We start from the raw sequence: 12,114 nt of genomic DNA, 5'->3' as shown, positions 1-12,114 counted from the left end.
ATTTTTTCCATGGGAAATTTCAGGCTTCAAAATTGAATTTTTCTTTAGTTTTGTATGAAAACTAGCTTAGAGTTGAAAAACACATTTACCCGGCACAATATTTTCAAATTTACAGGAAGTGTTTTGTCGGATGCTCATCCTCATCGAAAAACATCAGAGGTACATCCAACTATGAAAATAATCAAAATTTTGACCTACATAGATGGGTTAACTCGTAGGCTACAGGGCTGACATATAAATTTCATATTGTTCGTTTTTGAGTATAAATCAACAACTTTTCAGGAAAATTTTATGGATGGATTTACAATTAGAGTAGGTGTACCAGTTATGGACATAATGGTTCCCTATTTCGCCGTACGTGATAGTTTGATTATTTCCAATTTTTAATCATTCTGTTCGTTTTAGTAGTTTGATATCAAATATATCTTGATGTTGAAAAATTGAAAAATATTCAACATGTGAAAATTTTCGAAAAAACACATATGGCCAAATAGGGAAAAACTATAGCCATAACTGATACACCTTCCCTAGTAGCCGTTGAGGTGATTATAAAACGAAGCCAAACTAAAATTTTGAAAATCACAAGTCTGGGGAACCTGACAATCGTTCGCGTTTATAATCAATCAAATTGCTTGCTTGCTAGTGGATACCAATCGGATAAATTTTCAATGCGGAGCTCTGTTTGCTTCTCAAGACTTGTGCCTTTAAAAATTCGAGGTGTTGCTTTGTTCTATAATCACCTTAATAAGTTTAGATTTTGAGAACTGTGGACAAAGTTATTCTGGAACATCTTTTGGTTAGATAGGGTAAAAATTATATAAACTTCCTTCTAGAATTGTTTTATCATTTGGAAATTAAATGTTTTCGTACAAAAAATAAACAGACCCATGACGTGTGATGAGTTATGATTGACCAGGTGATTTCGAAATGTATAATTATGCTGGAGTAATGTTAAGGCTTCCAGAAGTGTTCACAAATTTTGATACAAGTTTGGATATTGGAAGTCATTTAAATCGTCATTTATTGTTTGTACTACGAATATGAAATGACTCTGATGTCAAGATTTACAATACCTATTAGATCAAACAGGTACTGTTTTCCAATTATTTTCAACACCTGATATCACAGAGCCTCTAAGGAATTATGATTAGGATATTCGAGAGGTAGCCATCAGCCGAAAGGTTAGAGTTCACGGCTACAAATTATAACCATGCTGAAGGGGTCAGGGTTTAATTCCTGGTCGACCCAGGATCTTTTCGTAATGAAAATTTCTTTGACATCCCTGAGCAAAGAGTATTATCGTACCTGCCACACGATATTCAAATGCGAAAATGGCAACTTTGGCAAAGAAAGCTCTCAGTGATAACCTGTTACAATGCTCATAAGAACACTAAGCTGAGAAGCAAACTCTGTCTACGTTGGGACTCAATGACAAGAAGAAGATATTCGAGAGGACTAGGGACCATCGTAAGTTTCAGCGGCCTGTTTCTTTTTTGTACTGATTTTTTTCATTTTCAAATAATAAAAAGGGGTTTGAAATGAATTATTGAAAAAATTACCTGAGTTCTGGAATAACTTTGTCCGCAATACTTCAAATCTGTATTTTCCTATCACTCGTGAAACTACAACTAATACTGAAGCCATCCTCAAAAAATTGCATGAAAAACTAGTGCATTATGCTCAAATACGAGCAATTAAAATTTTGTATGTCAGCCCCAAAGCCTGAAGGTTATGGATATGAAATCCAAGATCATGGAAGAATTGTGATATTTTATATATTTTGCCAAAAACGGTACGTTAGTTTCTGAAATCCATTTATTGTCCTAACAAGTTCATCTGCACTAAGGATTCTAGAGAACTACATTAAACTCCAGGCGTGGTGATCCAATCTTAAAACATTCATCAAATGTCACAGCGGTTTGTCGATTTTTCAACTTAATTCAGTTCAGTCTTAATCACAGAATTTTCAGCAGCTTACAGCTTGATTCCCTCCTTGTCGGCATCGGCGACGTACTTCTCGACATACTTGTTGTCGGGATCGTACTTGGCCTTCAGAGCTTTCCATTCTTCTGGCTTGTTCTCGGTCAGGAACTTGATGGTCTTGGTGCTGTCATTCTGCTGCTTCTCGCTACACTTGGCACAGTTGTTCTCCAGGGCCTCTGGCAGGACACGCTTCAGTTCGTTGACATCTGGGGTGCAAGCTCCGGTATCCATAAGACAGGCATAGTAGTTCTTGAACAGACGTTCGGACTTCAGGATCTCATCGATGTCGACGCTGTCGTACTTGGTGGTGTACTTGTCATCCTGTGGCTTGGCGGCAGCCAATGCGATCAGGGCCAAGGCAACGATGAAGATTTTCATTTTGAAGGATTTGAGCTGCAAGGGTAACGATAAGTAAATTGGAAGTCTTATTTTACGTAGAAATTGAATTAAATCTCAGGGTGAACCTCAGGACTCACCTTGGTTCTTACCGCTGTGCAGATTTGAACTGATTATTTCGGATCCCGTGACGGCTATATATAGGGGCAAAATTTCTTCTCTATTCCTTCCCGTGGGCTGGTCAATCGCGAATTATGTTTTCTCTATTTCGCATGTATCAAGTTCCTATTTTTCGCGATTCGCTGCTTCGCGCCGATTGTATCTCTTTCGCTCAATACTGATGGCATAAATATGCAAATTATATTTGCTGATTTTTCGTTTTCGAAAAACTAGTGCAATTTGTGCGTTGGTCTCGGAGGAATAATGGTAATGTAATGTAAAATTTGCGTCGCGTTCTCATTACTTGCTGATTTCTGCTAGTAAATAAACAAAGGGAAGATTGTTTAGCTTCGGTATTCGTAAAGTTGATTAATTTCAACAGTTTTTGATTTACTGCATTAAAGGTTTCCGTGACGTTTCAGGTTAGAAGTATCATTTATCGTAGCAAGAGCTTACTATGCCAATGACCATTTTTGCATGTGTATACCGTGTGGCAGGTACGAAGATACTTTATGCCCTGGGAAGTCGAGAAAATTTCCAACCCGAAAAGATCCTCGACCGGTGGGATTCGAACCCACGATTCTCAGCTTGGTCTTGCTGAATAGCTGCGCGTTTACCGCTACGGCTATCTGGGCCCTGACTCGATTTATCTGTTCTTTTACCCATCATTACTGTTTGGCAAAATTTGCAAAAAGATGTATAAATTGTACAAAAGATGTAAATTATCCATGGCAACTTGAAAACAAAATGTACTGATCGAAATTTAGAAGCAAGTCAAAAAGAGAAAATACTTATATGAATCTCTGGTAACTTTTTCGGAGAATCCAAGGGAAACAATAATATAATTAAGTAAGCAATCCCTTAAAAAAATACTCGGGAAATCTCTGAGTATTATTGTGGAAGAGTTTTTGAAAAAAAAAGTTGAACGTTTTCCACCAGGAACTTTAAAGGAATTTTAAAATTCTTTAAACATTTCTCAGTAAAGCATTTTAGAAAATGAAAAAAAAAATACTATCGAGAGAGTTATGAAGGAAAGCGAGAGGTTGCTTCTAGAATTTTTTGTGCTATTTTTTGGAGAAATCCTAAGTTATTCCTGAAGATCCTTAAGAAATTATTAATGAACCCAGGAGGATATTTTAAAATTACAATTGGAATTTATATGTAATAAATACGTAGAGGACCTTCCAGAAGAAATCATCAAAAGAATTTCTTATACATTCTCTGGCGGCATTTATGAGATTTTTTTAACCAGTCGATAGAGATTCTTCGAGAAATTTACTGGTGGGATCGGAAAGTCTGGGAATGATTTCCCGTGGGAATCCCAAGAAGAACTCTGTGAAAAATAGTAAAGGAGTTCATGGAGAAAACACTGAAAATTACGAACTTATTTTTTGAAAAATTCCCGTATGAATTCTCAGAGGAATTCGAAGCACATGGTTGAATATCTGGAAAGTTCGTAGAAGAATCACAAAGGGCATTTCTTTTGTGTTTTTTGCTAGAATTTTTGAAGGGTATTTGACTGGATTACAAAAAAAATGAATCTTTTTCGTAGCGAAAATTGAATTTTTCAAATATCACTGATGTGCCGCGAAATGAGACAAAATAACAAATAAATAAAATCAATTCAAATCTGTTGCGACCGACCAAAGGCCCTTTCCAGAAAAAAATCCCAGCTATGCCAATGGCTATCTGTGAAGGTTCCACATAGCGGGGCCTTAGTAACTTAATTGATTCCTTCAGATGTTTCTAAGAAAATAAAATCAGAACTGTATAGCAATAGATACTTTATTCCATTAATGCCAAAGTTATTTGTCTCAAAACCCACAAAATGGGCTTATGGACAAAAGGTCGAAAGGACAAAAGGTCAAAAACGATTTGCTCGATGGGAAATTTATCCTTCTATAAAAATAGATTTTCGAACTTTGTCTCCCCTTCTTTGCATTTTGACCTTTTGTCCTTTCGACCTTTTGTCTTTCGACCTTTTGTCTTTCGACCTTTTTCCTTTCGACCTTTTGTCTTTCGACCTTTTGTCATAGATTCCACAAAAAGTGATTGTGCTACTTTTACTAGAATGTCGTCTCTTCGAATGTCATTTCTCCGAACGTCATCGAACGAATGACTCTTTTCCCCGAATGCCATTCAGGAAGACCCGTTTCCTTGAAAATTGAGCCAGTTCAAAAAGATAAAAAATAAACTTCAGGGATAGGGTGGAGAAATGAAATTTGGCCTCTGGCGTTCGAGGAGAAATAGCACTACTTTCACTAATAAAATTAACGACGCCTGTAAAGGCTGGAAAGATCATCGGCATGATCTTGCTGAATAGCTTCTTGTTTACTATTGTGTCTATTCAGATTGGTGAATATACATATACAGTGAAACCTCCATGAGTCGATATTGAAGGGACCATCGACTCATGGAAATATCGAGTCATGGAACAGCAATCCTTTGGAAAGCTGCTTCTAGGGACCATCATAGTAACCATGACATTTTGTTTTTAGTATGGTTCCATGAGTCGACATCGACTCATGGAGGTATCACTGTATTGAAGAATCAGATAGTAGGGGAAACAATTGTGATATTGTATATATTTTGTTAAAAATGGCACTTTAGTTTCTGAAATCCATTTATTGTCACAACAAGTTCATCTGCACCAAGGATTCTAGAGAACTACATTAAATTCCAAGCGTGGTGATCCTATCTCAAAACAATCTTCAAAAGTGTCACAGCGGTTTGTTGATTTTCCAAAGTAATTCAGTTCAGTCTTAATCACAGAATCTTATGCAGTTTACAGTTTGATTCCTTCCTTATCGGCATCGGCGACGTACTTCTCGACATACTTGTTGTCGGGATCGTACTTGGCTTTCAGAGCCTTCCATTCTTCTGGCTTGTTCTCGGTCAGGTACTTGATGGTCTTGGTGCTGTCGTTCTGCTGCTTCTCGCTACACTTGGCACAGTTGTTTTCCAGGGCATCGGGCAGGACACGCTTCAGTTCGTTGACATCTGGGGTGCAAGCTCCGGTATCCATAAGACAGGCATAGTAGTTCTTGAACAGGCGTTCGGACTTCAGGATCTCATCGATGTCGACGCTGTCGTACTTGGTGGTGTACTTGTCATCCTGAGGCTTGGCGGCGGCCAATGCGATCAGGGCCAGAGCAACGATGAAGAATTTCATTTTGAAGGTTTTGAGCTGTAAGGATATGAATAAGTTAGTTGGAAGCCAAACTTTACGTTGAAATTTAATCAAATCACAAGCTGAACCTCAGGACTCACCTTGGTTCTTACCGCTGTGCAGATTTGAACTATGATCTTCAGGAGTCTCCCACCGGCTTTATATAGGGGCAAAATTTCTTTTTGTTCCCTTCCCGTGGGATGTTCAATCGCAAATTTCGTTTTGATCCATCACTCGGCTGTCGGGTTTTTATTTTCGGGTTTTGCTTCTTCACTTTGGATTTCTTTCGGCGTGAACAAGCTGCGATCGTAGGTTTCCAAATAATATCAGCTGATTCAAGAAAACTAATGCAAAAGCTGTATACGCTGGACCAATTTTTTGCAAGTTATTTTTGGACATCAAGTCGTAGAACGGGATGATTCGGATGCATACAAATAATAATAAAACATAATTTTCTCTATTCTTGGAGTTAGCATGGAACAAGTAACGGGTAAATAAAGTGTTGAAACCAGATACTCAAAGTATAGTTGGCGGTAATACTGAAAGTGTAGCTGTATGGCGTCTGATGTATAGAAGAAATATTTAGAAATTGTTTGAAACCTAATATTGATTGACAGGTTGTTTAATCACTGATCTCAATTATTTGTCGGACGCAAGCATAATAGCATGATATATGAGCATGGGTGGTTTGGAGCTGGGAGGGAGAAACCGGTACAAAAATTCTGTACGTCATAGTGAGCCGAGATTCTGCTGTCACGAACTGTCACTGTAAGCCGATATCTTGAACAATGAAAAAACATGGGAAAAGAGCTCAATTGATCAAAAAATAATTTTGCATTTTATCAAAAGTGACAAAACCGAACGAGAATCAATTCATTTACAGTCAAAAGTAATGTCACGAGAGAACCTTTTATTCCGATTGAAAATTATGTATTGAAAAATATATTCACTTTTCAAATGAAAATGAAAAAAAACACATAGAAAACTTTTGCCTTTTTTCATTTTTGGACTCCGGAAAGATTGAAAGTACACAATAAAAGAAAACTACCGTCGATGGGGGTGACAATGGGTCTAGGGGGTGAGATTGGGTCAAAACGGAAAAATATGTTTTGTGGAATATTTCAGCTAATAACGCCGATATTACTAAAATTAATAATTCATATGTTAGGGAACATAGTATTACACATGATTCATAACAATACACATTTTTAGAAATAGTAGTTTTTGTGTACTACATCAATAAACTTGCATGTTGAAACTAGATAAAATTTACAACATTAAATTTCTCCTGTACAAAGTATCACGCATGTACTCTAGCCTCTATCGATGTATTAGTAGAATGTTGAAAGTCTTTTCATTACACATCACAGGTATTTTCCGGAATCTGTTTGATTTTCCCACAAAAAAAAAAACATTTTTTTCGGTACGATGTCTAAAACATTGAAAATGGGGGTGAGATTGGGTCAAGCAAGAACGATAGTAAATGAAATTCCAAGTCCACTTTTTTGACGTTTTACGGTATCGGGTGTTCTCTTTTTTCATTAAGATGTGTTTATTCTTTCTAAATACAGCATCTCTGAAACATCAAATAAGTCTACTTGAGTATTCCGTGCATTGAATGACAATACAACGCATTTTGACAACTTTTCAAACCAGCAACTGTGTTTCGTGCGCAGCAACATCGTAAATTTTTATCAAAAGGGTGTTTTTTTTTAAATTTGATTATTTATCAGTGTTTTCATATTATATAAATATTTCACGGAAGTACAAGTGAAATGGATCGCTGAAATACTGGGATTATGACGTCAACTTCTGCCTGAATTTTATTGAACGTGGAATGTCGCACCGCATTTTAACCATTTGCGAAGGTTTAAAATAATCACTGTTTCAGTACACCTTTGGAGAAACTGGATGGGCTTTATAGCAATGGGGATGAAACTTTGAAGACAATTTAAGGGAAAAACCAAGAAAATTATGTAAACTTGACGATAAATGTTGGGTTTACATATTTTTCTCATAGCTCTTCAATTTTCAGTATAATCTTTCTTTTAAGTGGGTTTATCATACTTGTGAAACATCTTAGATATCTTTTTGTCTTGTTTGCATCGTTTTTTGTCAATATTTTTCAGTTGTGAATGGTTTTGAAATCATATTCTCAAAAACAAGTTATTTCACTTACAGTGACCCAATGTCACCCCCTCTATGGGGTGAGATTGGGTCATTTTTCATTCACTTGTGGTGCCGCAGTGAATAAATATTTGTCTTTAATTTTTTATACAGTTGTTAATGTACCATCAAAGTACATACACACCAAATTTGAAGTTTATTGGAGTTAAATTGCGATAGTTATTCAAAAAATAAATCGCACATATCTCTTTTTGACCCATTGTCACCCCCAACGACGGTAGCGATTTTTATCAAGCCTACCTTGATTGTTGTTGACAAACTGAAGTTATCTTGCAGTTTGAAAAAAAAAAAGTTGTTTCATGTTTCGTGTGTATCTGTGCCCCCCTCCGAGGTTTTCAGACTTCGAGATTTCATATATTTTAGATTGATTTTAATTAAATAAATGAAATGTAATGGAATAATGTAGGCGGTTTCACTTATTTCCTTGAACATTTTTCGAAATTATTGTAATATTCTTCAATGTGCACTGTAATTGTACATTATAATAAGATAGTAAATTCTTGTTCTGTTTCGTAATTGATCATGTATTTATTTTTTAATTCAATGCTTTCCCTTTTTCCATCAACTTTTCAAACTGTCTAGCAGTCACCATGCCCCAGTTGCTAACAGTTTATATTGGAGACGTTGGGCAAACAAACTCGTCATTCCGATTTCGTTATTCGATTATTCGTGTCTTTCCACTTTCTATTCAGTTTCAGACTTAACTCGCTTGCAATATTTCATCCATCATGTTCTTTCCATTTCTTAGATAATAAATCACTGAGCTTCGTTTGCCATGGGCTCTCTGTGTACCGGTCGCTTATCGCCTAAGCATAAGACGGTCTTGATTTTCATATCTCTGTCTAAATTCAAAATCTTTTCAAAGCGGTATGTAAAACAATACTGTCCATATACGCATAGTCGACGTAAGCGGCAATATGACCAAAATACATTATTTCGTTGATATGCATTATTTACCTAATAATACACTGGTTTGACATACGAACAGAGCTTTCAAAGGTTTCTTCAAGAACATTTTAATTTAATTAAATTTCACGGTGAAACAGAAGGTTTATCAAAGTTATTTTACCATATACATTTTCAATGAAATTTACTTAAAAAAACACCAAATGAATAAGGAAAATCTTAACTTTTTGAAAAGTGATCAAACCTTAACAACAATGTTGAAGAGGCCTAAATAATCAGAGCCTAAATCAAAAAATACACAATATTCTGCCTGCAGAATTATGTGAAAGACCAATCAAGATAAAGCGAGAGCTCTGCTAAGAATCATGTTCTTGATTTTATGAGAATTTCGCCTAATTTTCTGTTGAAATTCTATCCAGAGTTTCGTGAATTTCGTTCAGGATAATTTTAGATTCATATTCAGTATTCTATGAACATTTCTTTTAGAATCCAGCCTGGGATTCAGTGATATTGTGTACGACTTTAATCATTATGCAGCAACCTTTAGCAAGGCTTAGTATTTCTCAATTTTGCCTGTCAACTCCTCAAAGAGTTGTAGGTGGGAAAGTACTTCTTATAATCGAGTGATCGAAACAAACAGTTTTATTCACAGCATACATACAAATCTGAGTAAAAAAATCTTTGCTTATTCTCATTAACAAACTTAATTAATGCGTAACCATTTGCACTACAAACTTTAAAAATACGAGGAATGAACAATATCTTTAGAAATACTTATCGCATAGTTTGTTAATAGCCTTTTAGAAATTATTAAACATTTTTTTATTATATCTAGTAATTCTTTTGAATTATGACTAATAAGAAGCCCTAGTTTAATAGGCATCTTCAAAAGTTTTACCAAATGTTTCACGCCGTTTGGCGCATCCTTTAGGCTGACGCCCTTGGCGGGTGCCAACCTGACCAACCGCACGCTACGGCACTGTCTATGCTATCCGAATTCAAGAACATATGCAAAATTTTCTAATATTTTTTCAAAATGCTTCCGGGGTTCGAAAGTTATAGAAAATTTGGTTTTGGAATTATTTTTGAACGAAGAATTCGACCCCTCAAAACCCCAATTCAGTTCTTAAGATTCTTCTTCAGAATTTTTCATAATAAATGTATCCAAGTAGTACAGTGAACTCTTCCTTACTCGATATTTCGTATCTCGATTTCGAGTTAGAAGATCATAGTAAAAGTTGATTTTCATGGCTATCTCGATGGTCCCTTGGATCGCTGTTTCACTGGATTTGTGTTCTGTAACTCGATACCTCCCCAACTCAATCGTCTTTTCAATATCGAGTTATAGAGAGTTGACTGTAATGTGAAGTAATATACAACAATGACGGTCGATACCTTCCCAGTAAATGTATCCAAGTAGTTTGAAATGTTCCCGAACGGTATGATACTGTGGGTTATAGAAAAAGGTATTTAATGGAGCTTAGAGGTTCTTTGAGGCTCCCAAGAGCTTCCCTAGATATTTATGAAGGTTTCCGAATAAAAAGCAAATCACAAAGATTTGCAGGAGCTATAAGTAATTTTTAGATACAGTCAACTCTCTTTTACTCGAGTTTCTGTATTTAGATATCAAGTTAGTGAACCATAGCAAAAGTTGGATTTCATGACTAGCTCAATGTTCGCTTGGATCGCCGTTGCACTAGTTTTGTGTTCTGTGTTGATACCTCCCTAACTCGATGGTCCCTTCAATATCGAGTTACGCACAGTTGTCTGTATTTCTGGTGGTCTCTTAGGAGCTTTGGAGATGTTATAAAGTTCCCAGGAGTTTTCAGAATGAACCCTCGAATGAAAAAAAATAAGCTAGATAAATACGATTTGGTATTCGTATTTATTTTGCTTCCAATAAGCTTAACTTTCATTCTAGGGTTCACTCTGAAAACTCCTCTGAATTTAAGCCAAAATGGCAAACATTTTGTAAAATTATGCAACTTTATGAAAAAAAATAGAGATTTGGCCAGATTGCTTGAATCGTTAAGATCTCAAGAGTTTGAACAATTTCGGTGCTCACATCCTACAACATCAACGTTTGAGTTTAAGGTATACAGTCTTCAATAAAGCTCAAAAACGGATTCTACCTTACATTCCTTGAAAAAGGCACAATACATGTGTACATGGACCTTCCTTAGCCGAGTGATTAGTGGTCCACGGCTACAAAGCAAAGCCATATTAAAGGTGTCTGGGTTCGATTCCTGGTCGGTCCAGGATCTTTTTGCAATGAAAATTTACTTGACTTCCCTGGGCATAGAGTATCATCATGTCTGCCACACGAAATACAAATGCGAAAATGGCAAATATGGCAAAGAAAGCTCTCAGGTAATAACTGTTGAAATGCTCATAAGAACACTGAGAATGCTGAGAAGCAGTCTCTGTCCCAGTGAGGATGTAGTGCCAAGAAGAATAAGTTGAAATGCTCATAAAATTCTGACTTGTAAAGGCAAGTCAGAATCTTTTAGCTTAAGACGAGATTGAATAAGAAAAAGAAGGTTATTTCCAAAATTACTAAGAGATCGAATATGAAAGAAGTAAAACTGTGATATTTGTACGTTGGTGGATAACTGAAGTTTAATTTTAAAATCGTTTATTGTCACATCTATTTCATCAGAATTGAAGATTCATAGAAATTACTTTCCATCGGATTCGTTGTTGGTCAATCGCGAAACACATAATCATCACCAATATCACAGCAGTAAGTCGACTATTTTTCGTTCAGTCTTATCCACAAAATCTTTCAAAATTTACAGCTTAATTCCTTCCTTGTCGGCATCAGCAACGTACTTCTCGACGTACTTGTTGTCGGGATCGTACTTGGCCTTCAGAGCCTTCCATTCCTCTGGCTTGTTCTCGGTCAGGTACTTGATGGTCTTGGTGCTGTCGTTCTGTTGCTTCTCGCTACACTTGGCACAGTTGTTCTCCAGGGCATCGGGCAGGACACGCTTCAGTTCGTTGACATCTGGGGTGCAAGCTCCGGTGTCCATGAGACAGGCGTAATAGTTCTTGAACAGACGTTCGGACTTCAGGATTTCATCGATGTCGACGCTGTCGTACTTGGTGGTGTACTTGTCGTCCTGGGGCTTGGCGGCAGCCAAAGCGATCAGGGCCAAAGCAAAGATGAAGAATTTCATTTTGAGGGATTTGAGCTGTGATGATAGAATTTGTTTCGTTAATAAATCAGTGCTTACAAAAGTAGATAAACGCTTTCAGGACGAGCTGAACTCACCTTAGCTCTTACCAATGAACAGATTGGAACTATAGTTATCTGGAGTCCTCCACCGTCTATATATAGGGGCGAATTTCTTCTTGTTGCTATTCCGGAGGAT

General features: G+C 36.6%; 3 protein-coding genes across 3 annotated transcripts; all 3 read right to left on the bottom strand.

Moving 5' to 3' along the window:
- Nucleotides 1-1,797: 1,797 nt before the first annotated feature.
- LOC5573162 (ejaculatory bulb-specific protein 3) lies at nucleotides 1,798-2,569 on the bottom strand. Its single transcript, XM_001660728.2, has 2 exons — nucleotides 2,460-2,569; nucleotides 1,798-2,376 (listed from the first exon to the last, which is right to left on the bottom strand). Exon 2 carries the CDS (start codon nucleotides 2,359-2,361, stop codon nucleotides 1,975-1,977), a length of 387 nt encoding a protein of 128 aa, XP_001660778.1. The 5' UTR covers nucleotides 2,362-2,376; nucleotides 2,460-2,569; the 3' UTR covers nucleotides 1,798-1,974.
- A 2,514-nt stretch (nucleotides 2,570-5,083) lies between these two features.
- Nucleotides 5,084-5,872, bottom strand: LOC5573161 (ejaculatory bulb-specific protein 3). Its single transcript, XM_001660727.2, has 2 exons — nucleotides 5,749-5,872; nucleotides 5,084-5,665 (listed from the first exon to the last, which is right to left on the bottom strand). The coding sequence occupies exon 2, from the start codon at nucleotides 5,648-5,650 to the stop codon at nucleotides 5,264-5,266; it is 387 nt and encodes a 128-aa protein (XP_001660777.1). The 5' UTR covers nucleotides 5,651-5,665; nucleotides 5,749-5,872; the 3' UTR covers nucleotides 5,084-5,263.
- A 5,486-nt stretch (nucleotides 5,873-11,358) lies between these two features.
- LOC5573160 (ejaculatory bulb-specific protein 3) lies at nucleotides 11,359-12,109 on the bottom strand. The gene is made up of 2 exons (XM_001660726.2): nucleotides 12,015-12,109; nucleotides 11,359-11,934 (listed from the first exon to the last, which is right to left on the bottom strand). Exon 2 carries the CDS (start codon nucleotides 11,917-11,919, stop codon nucleotides 11,533-11,535), a length of 387 nt encoding a protein of 128 aa, XP_001660776.1. The 5' UTR covers nucleotides 11,920-11,934; nucleotides 12,015-12,109; the 3' UTR covers nucleotides 11,359-11,532.
- Nucleotides 12,110-12,114: the final 5 nt, after the last annotated feature.

The sequence above is a fragment of the Aedes aegypti genome, chromosome 2 (assembly GCF_002204515.2).
Source record: "Aedes aegypti strain LVP_AGWG chromosome 2, AaegL5.0 Primary Assembly, whole genome shotgun sequence".
Classification (NCBI taxonomy): domain Eukaryota; kingdom Metazoa; phylum Arthropoda; class Insecta; order Diptera; family Culicidae; genus Aedes; species Aedes aegypti.
The sequence above is the reverse complement of the archived record's forward strand: the minus strand, read 5'-3'. Positions and strand labels throughout refer to the sequence as shown.

Bases quoted from the DNA above. Each gene is read 5' to 3' on its own strand.
- LOC5573162 (XM_001660728.2), bottom strand. From the start codon at position 2,361: ATGAAAATCTTCATCGTTGCCTTGGCCCTGATCGCATTGGCTGCCGCC.
- LOC5573160 (XM_001660726.2), bottom strand. From the start codon at position 11,919: ATGAAATTCTTCATCTTTGCTTTGGCCCTGATCGCTTTGGCTGCCGCC.
- LOC5573161 (XM_001660727.2), bottom strand. From the start codon at position 5,650: ATGAAATTCTTCATCGTTGCTCTGGCCCTGATCGCATTGGCCGCCGCC.